The sequence below is a fragment of the Chiloscyllium punctatum genome, chromosome 32 (assembly GCF_047496795.1).
Source record: "Chiloscyllium punctatum isolate Juve2018m chromosome 32, sChiPun1.3, whole genome shotgun sequence".
Lineage (NCBI taxonomy): Eukaryota > Metazoa > Chordata > Chondrichthyes > Orectolobiformes > Hemiscylliidae > Chiloscyllium > Chiloscyllium punctatum.
In genome coordinates, this window is record NC_092770.1 from 44,158,456 (window position 1) to 44,185,213 (window position 26,758).

General features: G+C 39.8%; 1 protein-coding gene across 3 annotated transcripts in view; it reads right to left on the minus strand.

Annotated features, from left to right (window-relative positions):
• snrpb2 (small nuclear ribonucleoprotein polypeptide B2) overlaps positions 1-26,111 on the minus strand; it is a 28,628-nt gene extending 2,517 nt beyond the window's left edge. Inside the window, exons 1-6 of one of the 3 annotated variants that reach the window (XM_072552228.1) lie at positions 25,979-26,111; positions 20,294-20,426; positions 16,412-16,584; positions 8,225-8,359; positions 4,367-4,423; positions 977-1,065 (exon numbers count right to left, since the gene is read on the minus strand). In XM_072552228.1, the coding sequence (XP_072408329.1) occupies positions 977-1,065; positions 4,367-4,423; positions 8,225-8,359; positions 16,412-16,584; positions 20,294-20,357 (518 nt within the window). In that variant the 5' untranslated portion in view covers positions 20,358-20,426; positions 25,979-26,111. The remainder of the gene's footprint in view (positions 1-976; positions 1,066-4,366; positions 4,424-8,224; positions 8,360-16,411; positions 16,585-20,293; positions 20,427-25,978) is intronic. The other 2 variants (XM_072552229.1, XM_072552230.1) reach the window with 2 other exon arrangements.
• Positions 26,112-26,758: the final 647 nt, after the last annotated feature.

Genomic DNA, 26,758 nt, shown 5'->3' on the forward strand with positions numbered 1-26,758 from the left:
TAAACAAAAATAATTTATTTTACTTCCAACAAACTTTGATTCTGTAGCTCATATGAATAATTCATCAGTTTACAAACCTTTCTCCAGACTCCCTAGGTCCACTAAGAAATCCTAAATTGACAAAGCTTCTTCCAGCTTGCTTTCATCTGGAAACTGCATTCATAATTTAAAATCTTTTATTGAAGGGAGACCCTCTGACTCTACCATAAACTTAACAATAGGTCATCCATTGTTTTCAAATGTTTCACTGCCAACTTCAAACTTACTCAGTAAACACAGGCTACATTTTAAGTGCAACAAACCCAGGCATTGTGTGAATGGCATTGACAGAGTTGCATTTGTCTGTTTCTCAAGCAGAGACCCATATTTACCTGGAGTTAAAATTTTAATTAAAGGTTACATTCCAGAACAAAATTTTCACAATGGTTGTGGTAACCAGCAACATTTGTGCATATTCTGACATAACTGGACTTTTAATATGTAAACAGATACTTGAAATGCAAAATACTGGAGCATAGTTTGTTGGCAAAATAAAATATATTGTCAAAGAGCTCATTTTAAATGGTCTGATTTGAAAGTATTATGTTTTCTTCTGACAGACTGGTTCCCAAAGTGGCTCCATTGCATATAGGAAAACAGAGCTTCAGACTAATTAATTATATGAAACTGCCTATGCTTGGTAAGCATCCTATAGGTACAGAATTTGCATTTTCAGTCCGCAACATAGTTTAGTGTTGGCCAAGTTCATGGCAGTCTTAGGCAAGAATTATATTGCACTCATCTCCAATAGACTTACTCTGAAATAATCCATGAAAATGTACATTGACAGTATCATTTCTGACTAATCAAAATAAACACATTTTTATTAATAAATCAAACAAATCCAAGATAAAATTAACATTCCCTTCAATAGAAAGAAAGAGTGTTACAGAAAAAAACCCTGTTAACATTTATCGGAATTTTCATTTCTACTTACTGATTAAACAGCATGGACAACATCATCTCATTGGTCTCTTCAGGTAAATTAGTGAGGAATAGAATGTAGTTGGGTGGATTGTCTGGTACCTTTGGGAGAGAAAGACAAAATGAACGCTTAGAGCCATTATTTCCATTGGGATTGAAAACTTGTAATTCACACATCAGAAAGGATATTTAAAACTACCAGAAATAGCAGTTAAATTTCTTTCATTACACAAATAAGTAGTATATTGTGGACACGTTATATTATCCAAATCCAATCTAACCAGAAGGCTACTGTGAAACCCAAGTTACATGACATAATCAGGAAGATTATTTAAAATGCCAAAAACATCATACATCCTATGGTCAAAGATGTATAAACAAATACTGGAGAAAATGTACCACCTTACCTCCCACATTGTAGCTATCTGGCTAGAAATGGTCAAAAGATTTTTATTCATTTCTAGACTTCAGCAACGATGCCCAACATCAAGAATCAAGTTCTTCTCACTTAATAGCTCCCAGAATTGGAATAATTACACTGACTGAAGCCTCTCAGGGGGAGTAGGAACTCCAAACACCAGGAATTGAAAAAGGAGTAATGACAGACTGGACAACACAGAAATCCCAAGCACCAAGGATTGAAAATGAGCAGCTGACTGGAGCAAGTGGGAACCTTGATCACCAGGATTGAAAAGTGAGGCCACAGGGCTACAGGTATGTGATTGGTTAGTGAGTATTCCAGATTTACACTTTTCCTCCACAATTAAGAAATTGTCACTTTCTATCAATGTTCAAAATCAGATAAACTAATAAAAATAGAATATTGCTAGTGCAAAAATATCTTCCTTTCAAAGAGCAACTCTAATGAGTTCTGCTTTGCTCAGCTCTTCAATTGCCTACCCTGTCAAATGCTGCCTTGACATCAAGCTTGCCTCAACTCTGGAGTTCAGCAATTTTGTCCAACCTTTGGACAGGTTGAGTGGCTCAGAAGAACCCAGAGTGAGCAGGTTATTGCTTAGCAAGTGTTGCTCAACAATGCTGCCAACTAGCCCTTCGTTAATTTTTCTCATGATCAAACGTAGACTGATGGGCAGTAATTGGCCTGTTTGGATTTGCCCTGCTTGTTTTAAAATCATGAAAATGCTGAATTGTATTATAGAAATCTTAATGTAGTTTGAAAACCCGAGTATGATCAGACAGAATCATTGTTTTAAAACAGAAATCACGTTTAACAAATTGTTTTTGGTTTTGATTATGTAAATAGCTGAGTAAAAGGGAGAACCAGTAAGTGGAGTCTACTTGGATTTCCAAAAGGCATTCAATAAGTTGCCATACAAGTTAACATTCACAGTGATATCTCATTGGAGTGTGGACCTATAACTGCATTGTTAGAAGGTTGATTAATGGATAGGAAGCTAGGATTAATAATATGTAGGATTAGTGGTGCTGGAAGAGCACAGCAGTTCAGGCAGCATCCAACGAGCAGCGAAATCGACGTTTCGGGCAAAAGCCCTTCATTAGGAATAAAGGCAGTGAGCCTGAAGCGTGGAGAGATAAACTAGAGGAGGGTGGGGGTGGGGAGAGAGTATCTCCCCACCCCCACCCTCCTCTAGTTTATCTCTCCACGCTTCAGGCTCACTGCCTTTATTCCTGATGAAGGGCTTTTGTCCAAAACGTCGATTTCGCTGCTCGTTGGATGCTGCCTGAACTGCTGTGCTCTTCCAGCACCACTAATCCAGTATTTGGTTTTCAGCATCTGCAGTCATTGTTTTTATCTTAATAATATGTAGCGCATTTAAGCTGTCAGGCTCTAACAAGTCTGCCACAAGAATCAGTACTGGGGCCTCAACTATGAACAACATCTATTAATGACTTCGAAGAAGAGATGGCATAACTAACCAAGCTTGCTGACAATTCAGAACTTGGTGAAATGAACATAACAATTACAAGAATAGATCTTCCCCTGCCCCTCAATTTGATAAAAATCATTACCAATCTTGCTGTGACCTCAGATCCACTTTTCTGCTGACACCACTTAATGCTGGACTCCTTTGTCTATCTAAAATTTATGTAACTCAGCCTCAAATAATGTATTCAATGATCAAGCCTTCATTGATCTCAAGGAGAAAAACTAATTTTAACAAAGCGACGACAACACGAGCTATGGAGAGAAAATAGATTCAAAGAGGTGTACAGAGGAACCTTGATTATCCAAAAGGACACGGGTGGGGAGTATTTCGTTCGTTTAATCAAATTCCGGATAATCAAGTGCCCGATTACATAGTTTAGCCACACATCAGCATCTTGCAAGCTTGCCAGATAACCTAATATTTCGGATAATTGAATGCCGGATAATCGAGGTTCTTCTGTAATAAAGTTAAATGATTGGGCAACACGCTGACAGATGAGTGGGGTTGCTGCGAAAGCACAGCTGGCCAGGCAGCAGAGGAGCAGGAGAATTGACGTTTTCGGCAAGAGCCCTTCATCATGAATTCCTGATGAAGGGCTCTTGCTGAAAACGTGGATGCCCCTGCTCCTCGGATGCTGCCTGGCCTGCTGTGCTTTTCCAGCACTCCATTCTTGACTCTGATCTCCAGCAGCTGCAGTCCTCACTCTCTCCAAGCTGACAGATGAGCAAAACATGGGGAAGCGATAGATTAATTACTGTACATTGGTATTAAGAATAGAAAAGCAAAACATCTTTTGAAATTAATTAAATTTTAAAATACTTATGTCCAGAGAAACATAGGTGTATGCATCTAAAGTGTGTGTACAGTTACATATAGGAATGAGGAAGCCAAATAGCAGAAGGCTTTTATTTGAAGATGATTGGAATCCTGAGGAATGATAAAGGAAATCTTACCACAATTGGGCTTTCCAAAGATCATATCTGGTGTACCATTCAGTTTGTATCTCTAACTCAGGAAAGATATATTTGTCTAGGGGGCGGTACAGCAAAGATTCAATTTTAGTTGGTTCTGGTGATTTCAAGATATCCTTTGAGGAGGGGTCAAATAAACTGAGCCTATACTCTCTGGGATTTAAAATAATGTACTGTCATCCACTGAAACACTATCATGAATGTCTACCCTGTCGAGCCCAAAGAGATGGTTTCTCCCGGTGGTATGTATAGAATGCAGGGCAAAGTCTCAGGGTAACAGGATGAATCAGAAAGAAATAAAGAGGCAAAACAATTCTTCACTCAATCTTTGAAATACTGTGGATGTTTCCATTGTTGAAGATGCCCAAAGCCAGGAGACAGACTGATATTTTTTTAAATCTAGGGAAATCAAGGATAAGATGATAAACAGACAAGGAAGTGCAAATGAGACAGAGGATCAGCACAATAATTTTGACAGTATGATCTACTCCCACTCCCATTTGTCAAGTTCTTAAAGCATACCTGATTTGTTGAGGCTGTGGTCTGGTTAGAATTTGAAGTCGCCACCTGTGCTGTTACCTAAAATTAATGAGTCACATTAAGTTCCAGAGTATACAAAACAATCTCAGACCACTGAAATTCTCATTTTATGCAAGCCACTTTACCAAAGTGTTATGACGAAAAGAAAGAAGAAGAATGCTAGAGAAACTCAGCAGATCTGGCAGCATCTATGGAGAAAAAAACAGACAGTTGATGTTTTAAGTTTCATATAACCTGTTCTGTAGACTCATACCAGACTGGAAATATTAATTCAACTTCTCTTTCCACAAATGCTGCCAGACCTGCTGAGTTACTCCAGCATCCAGATTTCTAGCATCCACAGTACAGCAAACTTCTTTGTAACAGGCATCTTATGAACTAGCCCTCTCTATAAACTGGCAAAAACTATATACCTGAAATACCAGAAGTTTACTGGAGATTGCGATAATACAATGTCTAAGTTTTAAGCTGTAGGTGCTAGTGAGAAGGAACTCTGCCACTAAGTTTTATATAAGGCAAAGTTGCATTATTATGCAAGTGATTTATGCTGTAAATAAATTACAGCTGTAATGTGTAGGCCCCCTGTACTGCTTCTCTATTATTTTGTGTTTTTAGTTTGATTATGCTGACCTCTTGATTATCCAAAATATTTGATCAATAGGTGCCAGTTAATAAAATATTTGCTGTATTTTGCTTTTATTGGAATGAGTAAACAAAACCAAGCAATTTAGCATAAAACAATACATTAATACAGCATATTCTAGTTAAAACAAATTTACAAAATGTTTCACTTCAAAAACAATCTGCACTATGATTGGAAATATATTAGTAACACATTAAGTAATTGTCACAAAAAGTCTTGTCCATGGTGTGACTTAACTAAAATAATCCCTTGAACATAGAGATTAATACTTGCACCATCAAGGTGCACTGAAATAATTATATTTTAAAACTAAATGAGCCTGATTTGAAAAAGGTAGGACTTACTGTGTTTTACAACAGTGAGAAAGCACTTTTAAATGTGTGACGAACGAGGAAACTTTTCAAAAAGGTTTTAAAAAGGTGAAGTTGTAAGCAAAAACATTTACTGCAAAGGCATATCTAAATCAGTTCAGTGCAAATTAATAAACATTATAACTGATGGCTGGCTATTCAAAAAAATATTAATTCCCCACCCTGCAAAGCAAGCTGCACAGCCATATTTATTACACAATTTGAGAAAGTGAGTACAGAAGAAATCACAGGTCTTTCAGCTCCGAGTTCTAATCAGGAAACATCAGAGGCAGCTCAACCTGCACAATTTCACCTTTCACACAATCTTTCAGCTGAACACATTAAAAAAAGATGGCTTTTAAATCAATTTATATTTTGGATTTATTCAGGTAAATAAGAACAGGAACACGCCATTCAGCTCCTTTAGCCCGTTTTGTCATTCAGTGCAATTGTGGCTGATCTGTGGCCGAACTCCATAAACCTGCCTTCAGCCTATAGTCCTAAATACCTTTGCTCAACAAAAAAAATCTCAGACTTAAAAAATTAATAACTGATCCAACATCCACTGTTACGTTTGGAAGGGAGTTCCAGATATTTACTTCCCTTGTGTGTTGAAGTGCTTAACATTTGTCCTGAATGGCGTGGCCTTAATTTTTAGGCAATAACTACCTAGTTCTATAATTCCCAGCCAAAGGAATAGATCATCTTTATCTACCCTATCTTTGAATGTAATATAAAATCTTGAAGATTGAGCTGCTGGAAAACATTTCAATTCACAACTATGAAGTCCTTTAAGGAAGGAGCTTGACAGGATACACAGATGCTATAGCATTACTGGCATCTCACCAAAGGCAAGATATGTTAGCATCATCACCTTTTACAGTTAGGATTTACTTTAGGCAGAAATGGGTAATTACGAGACACTCTAAAAACCACAAGCTAGAGGTAATGTTGGACAGTTCTGAAAAAAAACTATCAAATTCTTATCCACCATCTGCTTTTTATCATTTATATAAATGATTTGGATGTAAACATAGAAGGTATGGTTAGTAAGTTTGCAGATGACACCAAAATTGGAGATGTAGTGGACAGCAAAGAAGGTTACCTCAGAGTACAATGGGATCTTGATCTGATGGGCCAATGGACTGATGAGTGGCAGATGGAGTTTAATTTAGATAAATGTGGGGTGCTGCATTTTGGGAAAGCAAATCTTAGCAGAACTTATACACTTAATGGTAAGGTCCTGGGAAGTATTGCTGAACAAAGAGACCTTGGAGTGCAGGTTCCTTGAAAGTACAGTCGCAGGTAGATAGGATAGTGAAGGCAGCATTTGGTATGCTTTTCTTTATTGGTCAGAGCATTGAGTACAGAAGATGGGAGGTCATGTTGTGGCTGTACAGGACATGGTTAGGTCACTTTTGGAATTCTGGTCTTCCTATCGGAAGGATGTTGTGAAACTTGTAAGGGTTCAGAAAAGATTTGAGGATATTGCCAGGGTTGGAGGATTTCAGCTAAAATGAGAGGTTTAGCAGGCTGGTGCTGTTTACCCTGGAGCATTGGAGGGTGCTCAGAGGTTTATAAAATGAGGGGCATGGCTCGGGTAAATAGGCAAAATCTTTTCCCTGAGATGGGGGAGTCCAGAACTAGAGGGCATAGGTTTAGGGTGAGAGTGGAAGATATATATATTTAAAAAAACCTAAGGGGCAACGTTTTCGTGCAGAGAGTAATGCATCTGTGGTATGGGCTGCCAGAGGAAGTGGTGGAGGCTTGTACAATTACAACATTTAAAAAGCATCTGGATGGGTATATGAATAGGAAGGGTTTGGAGGGATATGAGCCGGGTGCAGGCAGGTGCGACTAGATTGGGTTGGGATATCTGATCAGCATGGACGAGTTGAACCAAAGGGTCTGTTTCCACGCTGTACATCTCTATGACTCTGCGGTCAGACCAAAGTCCTATACAACCGCAAGCTGACCTGCCAACTCTTGCACTCAATACCCCATCCGATGAAGGATAGCATGCCATATGACTCCTTGACCACTCTATCGACCTGCAGTTTCCATCTTCAGGGTCCAGCATTCTCTTTCACTATCTGCGACTTCACCATTGCACTGAGTTTAGGAGTTGGGAGGTCATATTGCGACTGTACAGGACATTGGTTAGACCACTTTTGGAATATTGTGCACAATTCTGGTCTCCCTCCTAGGAAGGATGTTGTCAAACTTGAAAGAGTTCAGAAAACATTTACAAGGATGTTACCAAGGTTGGAGGGTTTGAGCTGTTGGGAGAGGCTGAATAGACTGGGGCTATTTTCCCTGGACTGTCAGAGGCTGAGGGATGACTTTATACAGATTATATAATCATGAGGGACATAGATAGGCTAAATAGACAAGGGCTTTCCCCAGGATAGGGACTCCAAAACTAGAGGGTATCGCTTTAAGATGAGGGGAGAAAGATTTAAAAAGGGACCTAAGGGGCAACTTTTCACACAGAGAGTGGTGTGTGTATGGAATGAGCTTCCAGAGTTGGACGAGGAGGTTGGTACAATTATGACATTTGGGTGGATACATGAATAGAAAGGGTTTAAGAGGGATATGGGCCAAATGCTGGCAAATTGGACTAGATTAATTTAGGATATCTAGTTGATATGGACGAGTTGGAGCATGTTTCTGTGTTGCATTGTTCTGTGACTATAAAAATCGGAGTGCTGTTCCTTCATCAGGTGGTTGTGGAGTATAAGATCATACAATTTACAGCAAAAGATCTATAGCAAAATCCATGACTATCTTTTGAGTAGTAAGTCACAAACAAACAGAATTTTTTTTTGAATAAAAAGTGTAGCTTACTTGATTAGCTTTTTTGTTTGCAGCAGCTTGTTCTTGGTTTTTGGCCTTTTTCTTCTCTTTTTTCTTTTCTTTATCAGCAAAGGTGCCCCTCATTTTTGAAATTATATCCGAGTCAGTCTTTGCATACTGAATTCGCTGAGGAAAAAAATTAAGAAATTACTATTACATTTTTAATGGGTTATACCATCCTCCCATGTTTGTGATCTAAGCAGTCCCTTATCCAGATCACAGCGAATGCTTCAGTGGCATAAAGTTCAAAGGAAAGATATGAAAAAAATGCAAATCCGGATTGGGCTCTACATTTGTCACGAGTTGTATTTGTTATACAGATCCCAATAAGCAATTATCATAATCAGTGGATAATATTTTAAAAATATATATTACTCCTTTCCCTTCCCAACTGAAACTCAAATGATTTTGTACAAAACTAGGGATTTACAATTTTGCATACATGGGGAGCACTAAACAAAGTCAAATTTAACCTTTAGATTCTCTATCAGACTTACACCAAAGTGGACCAAATCCCAACGAAAAAAACAAAAGCAAAAAACCTTTTGATATGTGGAAATATAGAATCAGAGTCACACAGTGATGTGTGGAAACTAATGCTTCAGTCCAGCTTGCCCATGCTGACCATGTTCCTAATTTAAATTCGTCCCACTTGTCTGCATCTGGCCCATATCCCTCCAAGTCGTTCCTATTCACGTACTTATCCAAATGTCTTTTGCTATTAGGGAAAGCAATGGCCTAGTGTTAGTAATTGCTAGATTATTAATCCAGAAACCCAGGTTTGAATCCCACCATAGCAGATGGTGGAATTTGAATTCAATAGAAATTACTTTAAGAAACAAACAAAAAAAAAGCCTAGAATTAGGAAACTACTGATGACCATGAAATCGTTGTTGATTGTCAGAGAAATCGATCTAGTTCACTAATGTTCTTGAGGAAAGGAAATTTGCTATCTTCACCTGGTCTAGCCTACATGACTCCCAACCTACAGCAATGTGGTTGACGCTCAACCGCCCTCGGAAATAGCCTAGCAAGCCATTCAGTTGTACTAATTGCTATAAATCTCAAAGTATCACCTGACATCGTCTAGACATTCAAAAGGACAATGGCAGAAACAGCCCTGCTAAGAAATGACCCTGCAAAGTCCTCCTTACTAACATCTGGGGGCTAGTGCCAAAATTGGGAGAGCTGTCTCAGACAAATTAAGCAACAGCCTGACACAGTCATGCTCACAGAATCATACTTTACAGACAAATGTCTCAGACAGCATCACCACCATCCTTGGATATATCCTGTCCCACCAGCACAAGGTGGTGGCACAATGGTATACAGCCAGGAGGGAGTTTCCCTGAATGTCGTCAGTGTTGACTCCAATCACATGAAGTTTCATGGCTTCAGGTTAAGCATGGGCAAGGAAACCTCCTTCTCATTACCACATACCGTCATTCCTCAGCTGATGAATCGCTACACCTCAGTGTTCAAAAATGAGGAAGGACTGAGGATGGCTGGGGCACAAAATGTACTCTGCATGGAGGATTTCAATGTCCACCAAAAGAGGCTCTGCAGCAGTATTACCCAACAAGCTGGTCAATTCCTAAAGGACATACTTGTTAGACTGGGTCTGCGGCAGGTGGTGAGAGAACCAACAGTGAAAAACAGTCAGTCAATCTCATCCTTACCATTCTTCCAGCTGCAGACATCTGTCCATGACAATATCAGTCAGGTGACCACCGCACAGTCCCGCCTTCACATTGAGAATAACCTCCATGCTGTGTGGCTTCATCACTGTGCTAAAATGAGACAGACTTCGAACAGAGCTGGCAATTCAAGACTGGGAATTCATGAGGTTCTGTCAGCCATCAACAGCAGAATCATATTCCAGCACAATTTATAACCTCATGACCCAGCATATCCCCCACTTAAACATTACCTGGGGTATCAACCCTAGTTCAATGGAGTGCACAGGAGGATGCCAACAGCAGCACCAGGCATACCTGAAAATAAGGTGTCAACTTGGTGAAGTCAACAAACAGAACTATTTGCATGCCAAACAGCATAAGCAGCAAGTGATAGACAGAGCTAAGTGATCCCAAAGATCAGATCTAAGCTCTATAGTCCTGCCACACCCAGTTATGAATGGGGTTGGCCGATTAAACAACTCAGTGGAGGAGGCAGCTCCACAGCTATCCCCATCTTCAAACGATGGAAGAGCTAAGAACATCAGTGCAAAAGGGTGAAGCTTTCGCAGATACCAGTTTTCAGCCAATTCTATTCACTCCACGTGATATCATGGAACGGTTGGGAGGCACTGGATACTGCAAAGGCTACAGGGCCTGACAGCATTCCGGCAATTGTACTGAAGACTTGTGCTCCAGAATGTGTTGCTCATCTAACCGAGCTTTCCAATACAGTTCCAACACTGGCATCTATCTAACAATTTTGGAAATTGCACAAATATGTCCTCAACGTAAAAAGAAGGATAAATCTAAACCAGCTAATTACCACCCCATCAGTCCAATCTCCATCATCAGTAAAGTGATGGAAGGGTCAGTGCTATCAAGCAACATCTGTTCAGCAATAACCAGTTTAGGGACGCCCAGTTTGGGTTCCACCAGGGCCACTCAGTTTCTGACCTCATTCCACCATTGGCTCAAACATAGACAAAAAAAAAGGAGATAAATTCCAGAAGTGAGGGGAGAACATCAAGGTTGTATTCGACCAAGTGTGGCATCGAGAGCCCTAGCAAAACTGGAATCAGCGAGTAATGATAAACTCTCCAATGGTTGGAGTCATAATCAAAACATAGAAAGACTGTAATGGTTGTTAGAGGTCAGTCATCTTAGCTCCAGGTCATCTCTGCAGGAGTTCCTCAGAGTAGTGTCCTAGGCCCAATCATCTTCAGCTACTTAGTCAATGACCTTCCTTCCATAAAAGGTCAGAAATAGGGATGTTTGCTGATGATTGCACAATGTTCAGCATCATTCGCAACTCCTCAGATACTGAAGCAGTCCATGTTCAAATGCAACAAAATCTGGACAATGTACAACCTTGGGCCGACGAGTGGCAAGTAACATTTGCACCATACAAATGGCAGGCTATGACCGTCACTATAAGAGACAATCAATCCACTGTCCCTTGTCATTCAATGGTGTTACCATCGACCAGAAACTCAACTGGACTCACCAAATAAACAATGGCTAGGTCAGACGCTAGGAATACTGCAGCGAGTAATACAAGTCCTGACTCCCCAAAGCCTATCTGCCATCTACAAGACAAGTTAGGAGGGTGATGGAATACTCCCCACTTGCTTGGATGAGTACAGCCCCAAAAACACTCGAAGCTTGACACCATTCAAGGACAAAGCAGCCCACTTGATTGGCACTACACCCACAAGCATCCGCTCTCCAACATTGACGCTCAGTAGCAGCAGTGTGTACTATCTACATGAAATTCACTATAGATCCTTAGACAGCACCTTCCAAACCCATGACCACTTCAATCTAGAAGGACAAGAGCAGCAGATATATGGGAGCACCATCACCATCAAGTTCCCCTCCAAGCCACTCACCATCCTGCCGTTCCTTCACTGTGTCTGGGTCAATATCTTGGAATTCCCTTCCTAATGGCATTGTGGGTCAACTCAGAGCAGATGGACTGCAGCAGTTCAAGGCGGCAGCTCTCCATTACCTTCTCAAGGCAACTTGAGACTGGCAATAAATGTTGGCCAGCCAGCACCACCAATATCCTATAAACGAACAAATATTAAAAATGTCGTAATTGCACCTGCAACCACCACTTTGGCAGTTCATTCCACACTCAAACTACTGCGTAAGAAAGTTGCCTCTCATGTCTTCTGAAAAATCATTTTCCTCTCACCTTAAAAACATGCCCGCTAGTTTTGAACTCCCATCCTAGGGAAAAAGACTCTTGCTGTTCATCTTATTTATACCTCTCTTGCTTTTTACAAACTTCCATAAGGTCATCCCTCAAACTCCTAGCCTCCAGTGAAAAAGTCCCAGCCTAACCAGACTCTTTTTATAAATCAAACCCTCCATTTCCAGCCACATCCTGGAAACCTTCTGTGAATCTTCTCCAATTTAATATCTTTCTATAGTAAGGCTACCTGATCTGTACACAGTAACCTCACCAACATCCTGTTTAACCTCTACAAGACATTCCAACTCCTATGCTCAAATATCTGAGCAATGAAGGCAAGCATATTAAATGCTTTCTTCCCAACCAAAACAAATTCCTTCAGGAAAATGAAAATTCTCTGTAGAAACTTTGTCAGAAATCTAAACAACTCTCAACTGAATGGCTACATTTGCTAATATCCTTCTCTTGACCATATTGAAAATTTTATGAATTTCATCACAGTACTGAAATTAGTAAATGGTCAGAAAAAAATACTTTGTGTTTAAATATAGTAATTTTTTTTGGAAGTTATCAGTACCAATTCTTAACTGTTATGGTATTCTCATTAAAATGAGGAAAGGAATGACTGCTCCAGAGGAAAAAAAGATTAATAAAACAGAAGTTAAGCAAACATAAAGGCTAAGAGCTGATCCAGCATAGAAGCAAATGTTCAGGCTCATTCATTAGTCCACAGTGATCTTAGTCAATCTAATAGTATAGGAACTACAGCTGGCTTCAGTTGTCCTCACAAACTTAAAATGGTCAGGTTACCAGCATTATGTCTATAATCGTAGCTTGCATTTGTGAAGCATTTCTTCAGTTTATGTATGACATATTACAGCACATTACATAAAGGCAAGGAGAATGGTGAGAGTTAACATATCTTTAGCAAAGTTTTTTTTTAAATTCTAAAATTTTAATATATAGGGAAAAGCTCACAAATACACTTGATGGTATGAATTGCTTTAAAATTCAAAGATTTGTCAGAATGGAAATATGCAGTACAGAACAAAATCTACACGGGTAAGTTAGTTTAATATCAACAATGCTCTTGTATGGGAAGGGGGTACCCAACTAAGTCCCATAAACTAGCATTTTGCATTGCACTAGCATTGTCTTTTAATTTGTTCTTTGAATGCTGCAATCCTTTATGTCAGTGAGGGGAGTTCAAGATTCTGACCCAATGAAGAAACAGCAATATTGTTCCAAGTCAGGATGATGCACATTATGGAATGTAACTTGGAAACAGTGGCATTCCCTATGCATCTCTGGCTCATTCTTCTAGATTCTGATGGTATAATTAAAAGGAGTCTTGTAGATGATACAAATGCTACCACTTTACAACATTGGAACAAAGATGTGTAGCTCAGGTTGAGCTTCTGGATGTAGGTTTGCTCACTGAGCTGGAAGGCTCATTTCCAGATGTTTCATCACCCTACTAGGTAAAATCTTCAGTGGGCCACCTGGCGAAGCGCTGCTGCTGATGATTTCTGCTTTCTATTGATATGTTTGGGTTTCTTTGGGTTGATTATGTCATTTCCTGTCATCACCACAGTAAATGACATCACCAATCCAAAAGAAACCCAAACATATAAATAGAAAGCAGAAATCAGCAGCAGCAGCGTTCGCCCGGGGACCCACTGAAGATTTTACCTAGTAGGGTGACCAAACGTCTGGAAATGAGCCTTCCAGCTCAGCAAGCAAACCTACATCCAGAACTGGAACAGACTTTGAATATTGATAGGTAAGGTACCAAACAGATGTTCTAAAGACAAGTATTTTTAATTCCACTGACCTCCAACATGCTTACTAGTAATATATTTCCTTTAAGCTTCCAACCAATTTGTCAAATGCCTGTGTTTCATCTGTTCTGTTAACACCACCTTAGTATTAGTTTCTGAAAGATCATGTTACTTACAGTCATAGGTGTACAGCATGGAAACAGACCCTTTGGTCCAACGCGTCCATGCTGACCAGATAGCCGAACCCAATCTAGACCCATGTGCCAGCACACAGGCCATATCCCTCCAAACCATTCCTACACATTCCTCATTCAGATGCCTTTTAAATGTTGCAATTGTACTCGCCTCCACCACTTCCTCTGGCAGCCCACACCACACACACGCCACCCTCTGCATGGAACAGTTGCCCCTTAGGTCTCTTTTATATCTTTCCCCTCTCACTCTAAACCTATGTCCTCTAGTTCTGGACTCCCCAACCCCAGGGAAAAGACTTTGTCTATTTACCCTATCCATGCCCCTCAAATTTTATAAACCTCTATAAGGTCGCCTCTCAGCCTCCGACATCCAGGGAAAAACAGCCCCAGCTTGTTCAGCCTCTCCTTATAGCTCAAATCCTCCAACCCTGGCAACATCCTTGTAAGTCTTTTCTGAACCCTTTCAAGTTTCACAACATCTTTCCGATAGGAAGGAGACCATGTTAGACAAGCTCTAGTCTTCCAGCACCTCACCTGTGACTATCGATGATTGGATCTGTGTAGACTGGAGACTAATGGGATGAAAAGTGGGAGGAGAGCATCTGCTTGAACAGTTGGATTGGAGCCAAGGCAGAGTAAGCAGTCTCCCATGGGGAACCTTTTTCATATGCCTTACTGAAGTCCACATAGATCACTGTACTTTCAAGGAGCTATGAACCTGCACTCCAAGTTCGCTTTGTTCAGCAAACTCCCTAGGACCTTACCATTAAGTGTATAAGCCCTGCTAAGATTTGCTTTCCCAAAACGCAGCACTTTGCATTTATAAATATTAAATTCCATCTGCCACTCAGTCCATTGGCCCATCAGATCAAGATCCCGTCGTAATCCAAGGTAACTTTCTTCTCTGCCCACTACACCTCCAATTTTGGTGTCATCTGCAAACTTATTACTACAGAGGAAAATTGATTATTGGAATGATTTCCCACGCACAAAGCCATGTTGACTATCCCTAATCAGTCCTTGCCCTTCCAAATACATATACATCCTGTCCCTCCAACAACTTGCCCACCATCGACGTCAAGCTCGCTGGTCTATAGTTTCCTGGCTTGTTCTTACCACCTTTCTTAAATCATGGCACCATGTTAGACAAGCTCTAGTCTTCCAGCACCTCACCTGTGACTATCGATGATAGAAATATCTCAGTAAGAGGCCCAGCAATCACTTCTCTAGCTTCCCACAGAGTTCTAGGGTTTCAGCACAAGTAGTCATCAGCCTTTACATGGGAAATCCATATCTCACAAACATCATCAAGTTTTTGAAGAAGTAACAAAGAGGATAGACGAGAGCACAGCAGTAGACGTGATCTATGTGGACTTCAGTAAGGCTGATGGGATGAAAGAGCATCTGCTTGAACAGTTGGATTGGAGCCGAGGCAGAGTGAGCAGTCTCCCATGGGGAACCTTTTTCATATGAGGCGAGGTATAATGAAATCCTGCTGATAACTCAGTTTTTATTTCTATTTCCCAGTTCTCAGAGTAGGTGTCACTGCTTTAGTTGTTCTGTATTTTTTGTTTCATTAATGTTTTTCTATTCTAAATTAACAGCATTATTTTCCAAATAAACAAACCAATACAAGTCCTAATTTTCTAAAGCCGAAAATGTTATATTTTCTTAATCATGCAATACATATCATTTTCTAGCAATTAAAGTCAAAATTTCAGACAGGTCTTCCAACCCAATTTTGTAAATTGTAATTTAAAACTGTGCATTTGAAAAGGCAATACCCACAGCTACATCACTGAATCAATATCGTTACGCTGTGACATGGCCAGAATACAAAAGGGACCTTTAGCTAATGAAAAATTTAGACAAGTTTTAGAATTGAATTGCTCGCTAAAAGATAGATTATCCAATTAAAATCATTTATTAAAAAACAATGGGCTTCCTGACTGCCCAAGAAAAATCAGAATTATATTTTTAATCTGAAGACATTACAGGTTTTTGATGCTTTGCTTATCCCACAATGCAAAGGCACAGAAAAATAAGAACATGGAGACAAAAGCCAAAGACGAGTACAATGTCAATGGGTATGGTAATATTGTTTTTAGAAACCCAAACAGGATAAAAACAATCCAAATCTCTTGAACATTGACCAATTTATCAAGCAATGGAGAGCTCTGATCTAAAAGGTGAGCTTGAACTCAACAGCAATGAAGGATAATGTGGCTTATTCTTCTATAGAAGAGTGTAGACTACTATAGACTGGTAATACAAATACCTTTTTACCTACTGGTAATACAAATATCAGCGTGAGAGCATTTACTTACCATAGGTTTGCCATAAAACGGGAATCCTTGTATCTGCCGTAAAGCACTCGTGGCACATGTTATCTCTTTAAAAATTACAAATGCTTGTCCTCTCATTTTCATAGTCTTCAATGCTACAATATCAACTATTTGACCAAATTGAGAAAACAGTGCATATAATGCTCTCTTCAGCTCTATGGAGAAAAATAAAAACATGTTTAATTTGCTATACTCATATGCTTTAGAACTGTCACTGTCATTTGGTAGTACAGAGCCTGAGCATTCCTTAAAAAAAATGACATTTTGTCAAAACCTTGTTTTGCACTCAGGCCAATTCACAAGAAGTACTCAACCAAAACAACAAAATACCCAACAGGCCCACACTTGCAAAAGAGCATTCAATATTAAACATGATTCCACAATAAGACAACATCTGCAATTTTCTTCTGAACGTGCAAGGCTGACAACCAATTTCAGATTGCGATTGGGCTCAAAAGGGTGATATATGTATACTGGAAGCTACATACATTAACAGTTAGGGTGTATAATTCTTGCAAATTATCCTGATAAGTGCAAAAAAGGTTTTGAAAAAACAAAGTGTCTATTTTCAGCAATTCTCAATTCTGCAAGGTTATGGGATAAGTGGACATAAGGAATGTCAGATCACCAGTGATCCTATTGAATAGCAGAGCAGGCTTGACAGTCCAAATGATCTACTCACGTTCCTATTTCTTATATTTGGAATGAATAGACACATACATTCATAATCAAGTTTGAAAAATTGCTATAAACTCAGAGGTTCACCTTTTCATAACTAGTGGGTATTTTCCCCAAAAACAATCATTCATGGGATGTGAGCTTCACTGGCAGGGCCAACATTTACTGCAGGCTTCTGGAGCCAGTCCTTTTGGAGTAAGTACACTCAAATGTTATTAGCAAGCGTTTCAGGATTTGGACCAGCGACATTAAAGAAAGACAATGTTTCCAAGTCAGGATGGAGAGTGGCCTAGAGGGCAACTTGCAGCTGGTGGTGTTCCCATGCATCCAACGCTTTTGTCCTTGTAGATATTTGTGGTCATGAATGTGGAAGATGCTGTCTAAAGGAGCTTTGGATGAATTCCTGCTGTGCATCTTCCAGATAGTACACACTGCTGGTATTGTATAATCTGTCATGAGAAAGTGAATATTTGTGGATGTGGTGCTAGCCAATCAAATGCAGTGCTGTGTTTTGGATGGTATCAAGCTCTTAAGCTCTGTTGGATTTGTACTCATCCATGCAGGTAAGAGCATTCCGTCACACTCCTGACTGGTGTCCTGTGGATGGGTTTCAGGGAGACAGGAAGCAAGTTAATTGCTGCAGAATCCCTCAATAATAATCAGCACTTGTAGCTGTAGTATTTGTATGGCCAATCTAGTTTCTAGTCAATGGTAACCTACAGAATATTGATGGTGAAGGATTCAGTGACTGTGTTACCATTGAATGCCAAGGGGCAATGGTTAGATTCTCTTGTTGGAGATAGTCATTGCTTAGCACTTGGGTGGCATGAATGTTACTTGCCACTTGTCAGCACAAGTTGCATGTCCATATGCAGCATCGAGAAGTTATAAAAACATCCACATTCTTTCATTTTATTGATATAACATGCCCCATTCCAGCCTGCTCCTTTCACACAATTTTTGACAAGTTTCTTTTTAAGTAGAAATTTCATCAGCACAACTATCCTAATAGTGCTTTCCCTGCAAGAGGAACACCACTGGAAATCAATTCTCAAATCTGTGCTCAAAAATTCCAGCAAAAATGAGTTGAAAAAGCAAAATCAAGCTTTTCATTCAATTACTACTGAAGCTTGTCAAAAAAAAAGATAGCCTACAAAATTTTTAGTTACTCATGCAGTCAAACGAATCACCAAGGCTTTAGTAATTTTCCATTGAAGTGAGTAGCTATAAAACATACCATAAATAAGAACACTGTAAACTCATAACTAAGCATTTCCTTAAAATGAGGATAGGAAGCAGAAAGTTGTATTTAATTAGACAATAGGTCATTTTGCCCTTCGAGTCAGCACCACCATTCAATATGATCATGGCTGATCATCCTCAATCAGTATCCTGTTCCTGCCTTATTCCACTATCCTTAAGAGCTCTATCCAACTCTTTCTTGAAAGTATCCAGAGACTTGGCCTCCACAGCCTTCTTCTCCACAGCATTCCACACACCCACCACTCTCTGGGTGAAGAAGTTTCTCCTTCATTCTGTTCTAAACGGCCTACCCCTTATTTTTAAACTGTGTCCTCTGGTTCGGGACTCACCCATCAGCGGAAACATGCTTGCTGCCTCCAGAGTGTCCAATCCTTTAATAATCTTACACATCTCAAATCAGATTTCCTCTCCATCTTCTAAACTCGAGGGTATACAAGCCCAGTCCCTTTCAAATCTTTAGCAGTGCTTCACAAACAATTAACTGTGACTGCAAATATTGTGGATAGATGTGGCAAACCACTTGCAAACGACAGTATTCCATAAATGGCAATCGGAAACTATCCAGTTAAACTTTTAATAGTTTGCGTTCAGGAACAAACGAGCAAGAACTCTCTCTTCTTCCCTCCTGCCCCATCCACCATATACACTTGTGACAAGCAGATATGATCTCAGTTTAGCATTTCATCCAAAAAGGTCATGCAACCTCTCAGCAGCAAAGCAAATTGCCTACTCAAAATTCTTGACCCTTGATGAATTCCATGACCTTCCAAATCAAAGTCAATAAGGGTACATAGTGCCTTGCATGTACTCAAAAACTTGTAGCATTATCATGGAAAACTCTCTCAAGGTACAGGTATTTTACAGAATTACAAGAAAAAGCCAAAGAGGAAAAATTAGGATGGATTTAAAAAAAAAACACTGAACAAAGTGTTTTATAGCAAGAGGCAAGGATTTGGGGAAAGAATTAAATGTAGAGGCCAGAAAGCTCATTAAGTGAGGAAATAAAGAGATGGAAGAGGGTGGAATCAGAAGAGAGAGAGACCGGACAAGATTTATGACTGGAGAATAGCAAAAATCAAAATTAATTCTCACGTTATGCTTTACATGTAAAACAAAGAATTCTTATAATTTCAAATGTTACATTACATAAAAATAACCAGTATTCATTGCAAGTTATCTAGCTCACAGAACAGTTTCTATTACTTGTAGCCACCTTCACCTCATTCCTCTGCAAAATAAACATTACTGAGCACAAAATACGGGCTAATAACAATGTCAGTGTTGGATATTGCTTAATACATTCTAGGTAATTTAAGTCATCAAAACCCCAAACTGGTTTAATGCCTTGCAGCTGCTATATTTTGAAAAAATAAACATGACTCCGAACTTACCATGGGGCAATTACTGTTAATTTGTTATCCAAATTTATAGTCGAGCACATCTGGCTGATCAACAACTCCCCTAGACAATTTAAAATGCAAACATTTAACAGCTCAACTCCTAGCCCAAACCCAAGGGCTCAGTTTTACAAATATTAATCACTGCTTATAGAACAGTCTCTTTGATCCCATTCTCTCCTACAAATGGCACAAACCATTTACCAACTGATGAGAGAAGGGGGTGCTGTAAGGACACCTTAAACCCCATTTTTTTCCTCTATTCTTGTGACTACAAATTTAGAATACTGCATGAACTGATCACACAACCTCAGCCTTACTTGCTTACATGAGACCGAATGGTAGTAACAGTGAGCAGGACTGGTTTCCTATCTGGCAAAGGAACGTGGTTAAATAAAAAGCAGCCATTATAACTGCCCCTTCAGTGTTCAGTCACTTGTTAATATCATAAACTCTGCAACAAACTTTTCTGATACATTGAACCTATCCACATGTTAGATTGAAAGGAAGCTTGAAATCAATTTACCTTCTTTTTTAACTTTATCATTAATGTTGTTAATGTAGATTGTCTGATTAGGTCGGATGTCCATTGTATGAGTCTTCAGATTAATGTGTCTTCAAGTTAATCCAAACCCCAAGTGTAAAATTTAAAATTTTCACTTTAAAAAGAAAATGTCAATTGATTAATTAGCCAAACAGCTGTAGCAGAGTTAGCAATCCTTCTTTCCCTCCCGCAAACTTCACCCATTCTTCATACATCAAGACAAACTCCACCCCTCAGAGATTACAACTCTGCTTTGAACCTGTAACCCCTAGTTTCTCTGTCAATAACTCAAATTCTTTTCCTGGTCCCTGTGCTAGCTGATAGCGCAAATCTTTATTCCTCACAGATGCTAATGCTCTCCTTAAAATCTCCAGTATCAGTTCTCCTCAAAGAAACCCAACTTTCTATGTAAACTACTACATCATCCTCCAAACTTTTTTTTAATCTCCAAAGTACTTGAAAATACTCGCATTTATCCAAAGACATGGCCAAGTTTCCAAAAACTATGTTTGAATTTCTCCAGTCCTAACACTGAAATGACTGGAATACTTTGAACCTGTCTTCCTACAGTCTTTGACAGTTGACCACATCTCTTTCAAATGATTCTTGTCCACCGTCAGCTTAATGAGATTCCACTACTAACTACAGCAGGTCAGGCAGCATCTGATGAGAGAGTAAGCTAATGTTTTGAGTCTGGATGACTCTTCAGAGCTGACGTGAAGTCTGGAGGAAGCAGCATTTATGCAATAGTGGGGGAGCCACGTGGAGGTAGAGACTTAATATTTGTTCAACACCTTCAGATTGTAAACTCACTCCCACTTCTTCACTTTCTTCTTGCTTTCACTTGTTGCATTCTCTGTCACCATGTCATCTCTTCCCTCCCCCCACTCCAGTGGAACCATCTTTCCAGTTTGGCAGTTAGACACATCATTGTTCTACCATTCTCACATCCCAATCACTTAAATCTGCACGATTAACACCTTCCCCCACCCCCAACTATTGCATAAACGCTGTCCCCTCCACACTTTGTCAGCTCTGAAGAGTCATCTATTCTCAAAATATTAGCTTGCTGTCTCTACAATGATGTTGCTGACCAACTGATTTCCAGCATTTTTTGTTTTCAGTACAGATTCCAGTATCTACTGTAATTTGCTCTATTATTAACTAACCCATTGGCTGATCATCTCTACAAGTGTTTTCTCACCATCACACCATTGCTTTAAACCAATTAAATTCTGTGTTAACAGCGGTGTGGGGGAGTTTAATTGAAGGGAAGTTTTAAAAAAGCTAACAAACAAGAATGTTAAAAATCACACAACACCAGGTTAGTGACTAGCTAAATGACGAAGGAGCAGTGCTCTAAAAACCTGTAGCCCCAAATAAACCTGTTGGACTATAAACCTGGTGTTGTGTAATTTTTAACTTTGTCCATCCCAGTCCGACACCAACACCTCCACATCACAGAAACAAGAAAGCAGAGATGCAGGGTAGTGAAAAGGCAAACAATCATCATAATGTGATAGGAAGGAGAACAAAATAAATACAGAATAGTATAACAAAAACTGGAAACCACTAGTTAAAAAGTCAAACCTCAATCCTCTATCTGAATGCATGCAGGATTTATAAAAAGATAGGAGGAGATGGCACAAACAGAAATAATGAATAGGACCTAACAGTAATTAAACAGGTATAGCTGCAGGGTGACCAAAACTGGGAATGCAATATTCAAGTATACTTGATGCTCCAGAAGAATAGGCAAAAGGGAAAATGAGTTAGGGTAGCTTGTTGAAGGAAAGTAGCAGAGTGTTGGGGAAATCACCAATACCTGCAATTCTGCTTTCTCATTTCTATTTCATCTTCAATTTAAAGCAATGGCATGATGCTGTGAAAGCATTTGTGGAGATATTCAGTTATCAGATTAGTTGATATTGGAATCTCACTAAGCTGTGGACAGTGGATGAGAACCAAGGTGTAGCGCTGACTGTCAAGACCGTGGCAGGACAAGAACGGTCAGAATATTCAAGGCTATCATTAGTGATAGGTGCAACAGGTTGTGATATGAAAGACAGTTTGGCTGGAAATAAGGTACAGCAAGGAAACGTCATCAGTGGGAGTTGTCAATAGGCCACACTGTAGAACATAAGAACCAGGAGCAGGAGTATGCCATCTGGCCCTTCAAGCCCACTCCACCATTCAACAAGATTGTGACTGATCTTTTTGTAGCCTCAGCTCCACTATCCATCCTCTCACCGTAACTCTTAATTCCTATAAGAGCATAAGTAGTACAAAATATTAATTGAGAAATAATAAAGATCTCTAAGAAAGATACTACAGTTATTATAAATTTAATCTGGATATTGACTGGACAAAATCAGATGGGCATGGGTGACATGGAAATGAATTTGAAGGATGCATCAGGAATTGTTTCTTAGAGCAGTACATTGCAGATGTGATCCCTAAAAAGGCTATTTTATATCTAGTGATGTGCCATGAGATAGGATTAAGAGACGATTTAAAGAGTTAATGATCCTCTAGGGGGGTAGTGATCACAACATGGAAGAATTTAAATTTCAGTTTGAGGGACAGCAAGTCACATTTGAAATGTGTTTCTTCAACGTAAGTAAGGGCAATTACAGAGATATGAAGGAAGTTGTTTAAAATTACATGGGCAAAACTGTCATCAATGGATGAGCAGTAGCAGATATTTAACCAGATATTTCATAAAGCTCAAAAAACACCTTCAAAAAAAGGAGGATTTGATGACAAGGATAAATCACCCATTTAACAAAGGTGGTCAAGGAGGCCAGAGGATTGGGGATTTTATCTTTTTTTAGGAACCAGTAGTGGATGATTAAATTGATAATAAAGAAGAAGAAATGGTTTATGAAAGTAAATTTGCAAGAAATATAAAAACAAACAGCAAGAATTTCTTTGGGAATAAAAAGAGGAGCTATAGTAAATGTGGGGCTTTTGAAGATTGGAACTGGGTACTGTATTAACAGGGAATAGGGAAATAGTATATAATTTATCTGTATTTTTCATTGGTTTTCACAACATCATAAACATCTCAAAAATGACAGCCTGCAAGGTGACAGGGGCACGAAAGACCTTGAAACAGCCTATGAAAGATACAAAGATAAGGTTTAGAAGAATAAGGGCCGATCGAATTCTGAGGGGGCTTGACAGGATAGATATTCAAATTTTACCACTACTTGGAGAATCTCAAAAATTGTGGTCAGGTGTTCCCTTATTCTGCAATGGATTCAAAAAAGATGCAAATCATTTTTTCCCCCTTAGAAGGGTTGTGAATGCTTAGAACTGTCTACCTTACAAAATTGAGCAGGCTACAAAGGGCATTTAAAGTGTAGGTCACCCCTATATGTAATCTATTTACATGCTTCCACATTCTACCAAACTTTCCACATTTACACTCCTGACCTCTCAACCTATCCACTGCATGTCAAATTGCTTGTCCAATATCCAGACAATTTTTTTTAAAAAACTAACTCTGACCTCACCTATCTATCCCCAAAATTGTCATCTACAAACAATTATTTCAAAATGTGCTTAGCCTCCACACCTTAAAACCCAAACTCAGCCAAAACTCGTCACCACATATCCCATCATCTAATTCGGTCCTGTTCACATCTGTCCATAACCAATGTTACTGTATTGTCTTCCAGACTGTTCAATTTAAATTTCCTTGGTTTACCTCTAAAAACCACCAACTCCCTACACTTAAGCACTAATGTTTTCCGACCTTCCCCTCACATACTACATTTCATCACGTAGAGGTGCCAGTGTTGGAGTGGGGTGGACAAAGTTTAAAAGAAAAAAAACACAACACTGGTTATGGTCCAACAGGTTTATCTGGAAATATGAACTTTCATCAGGTTGCTAGTGAGGAAGGGTTCTAGGACAATTTATAGTAAAAGAGGAGTACCTACCACACATATAATAAGTGATATCCCCACGTATAATGGTAGTATCCATGTCAACATGTTTTATAGCAGTTGCCATAACAGGGTTTACAATCGAGTGCGTGGTGCTGGAAAAGTACAGCAGGGCAGGCAGCTTCCCAGGAGCAGGAGAATCGATGTTTCAGGCGTAAGCCCTTCATTAGGGGTGAGCCATGTTGTCCTGAAGGCTGGGCAGTTTGCTGCAAACAATGGTCTGTTTAAGGTTTGACAGTTATTTAAAGACGAGAAGTGGAGGCCTACTGCACAACGTGTAAGAGTGTAGACATGGATACTACCATTAGCATGGGAATACCACCCATCACGTGCATGGCAGGTACTCATGTGACTCAGCCATGAGTTTTCTATCTCATACGCTGCAGGCTAGGATGCCCCGAGACATTGGCAAGACCAAGCAGATGCTACAACAAAGGATGAATGGACACCATGCAACAATCGCCAGACAGGGATGCACCGTCCCAGTCAGGGAACACTTCAGCGGTCAAGGACATTCAGCCTCAAATCTTCAGATGACTAAACTCTAAATCGGACTTTCAGATACACAAGAACGCAGAGTCACTGAGCAGAGGCTGATAGCCAAGTTCTGTACCCATGAGGATGGCCTCAAACAGGATCTTGGATCATGTCACACTACAGGTGACCCCACTACACTGTAGTATCTCTCTCCACCCTGCAGACACTCTGCCTCTATTCCTAATGAAGGGCTTTTGCCCGAAACATCGATTTTCGTGCTCCTCAGATGCTGCCTGAACTGTTGTGCTTTTCCAGCACCACTCTAATCTAGAATCTGGTTTCCAGCATCTGCAGTCCTTGATTTTACCCACCATACTGTCACACAAAGCACACATACACACACTTACAATCAGACACATGCAGACCCTCTCTCATTAATATACACACACTTGTCTACAGTGTTAATTCACAGTTGCAGATACATTCTATTTTGTTCAGAAAGCACACAATTTGTAGGCAATCAGTCCATGTGACATTTTATCAATTCCTACTTTGGAAATAAAACCAGTCTGACTCTAGATTGGAATAAAGACACTAACCTCACACCTTTAATACATTGAGCTGAGATGTCACCTTTTGCATAAAACCGTAAGTTATCTCAGGAATGTGACTTCAAAGAAGCTCTGGGATTTACATATTAACGAATCAAAACCTGCAACCTATTCTAAGTGACTGATGACTTAACAGGTTTGTTTAATATACCACATCAGTTGTATGACACTTAGATATTTTCCTATAATTTGTGTCCTACGCTCCTGATGAAGGAGCAGCGCTCCAAAAGCTTATACTTTCAAATAAACTTGTTGGACTGTAACCTGGTGTCATGTAATTTTTAACTACATTTCATTCACGAGACTCTCATCCCTCTCTTCTATGCCCTTCTTCGTGCCTCCTTTAGCTCAGCATTCATTTCGTTTCTGAACACTTCTCGGCTTACTGAGGGGAAAGAGGAATTGCGGCTTCTGGGCTACTGCAAACTAAATGTGTAGCTTGACTCTTTAAGGGCGCAGTGTTTCCCCAAACCAGACAGCAGCCAACAGGCCAAGACAACTGGGAGAGCTGGAGACCGGTTTCCAGCCGGAGATGAGGCAGGCTCTACATTAAAGTGGGCAGTCACTTCCCCCGACCCCACAGGCTTGAGATTTAAATCCGTGGCCACAGAAACACCGCTCCAAACCTGGCCCCTCTCCACGGTGACCGCACTCTTCACTATCACGCTCCCTGATTCGTTTCTTTCTCGATCTTTCTCCGACTCACACGACAAACCGTCGGCGTCGCACACTGATGACCTCATAAAGACACCCACGCTGTTCAAAGGCCGGATCCGAGTCGTTCCGCTGTTCCTGTCACGTGCTCTGAAGTGCGGCCTGGCTGAAGGAATCGTAGTTGTGGAACCATATGGAATAGACAGAGATCAAGTTTCCATCGGAACTCGTCCCAGTTACCTGCGTTTGGCTCAAATCCGTATAAACCTTTACTAATCATGTACCTGCCGAGATGTTGTAGGCTGTACTTCCATCTACCACTTCCTCTGGCAGTTCATATGAGAGTAAGCTAACTAGTAATATGAAGGTCAGAAGTCACAAGACACCAGGTTATAGTCCAACAAGTTTATTAGAAATCAAAGCACTGCCCCTTTGTCAGGTGAAAAACGCATACAGTGGCAGAATTTATATGCAAAGCAATCAATGGGCAGATAGATCAAATAGGCTGAATGTTAAGTGCAGGTAGAAGGTCAAAAGTGTCAGATTGTATGAGTAAAGTATCAATAGCTGAATAGTAAGTGATGGGGATGACCTATAATCCAATTAGTTGAAGCAGCAAGATGATAACATAAAAATTAGGTGGTCCTGGAGACAAACAAAGCTGCTGGAATAACATGACAGGTATTAGAGCCGCATACTGAGGGTCTAATCAAAGTAACAAGTAATCCAAAACTATACAAACTAATTATGGT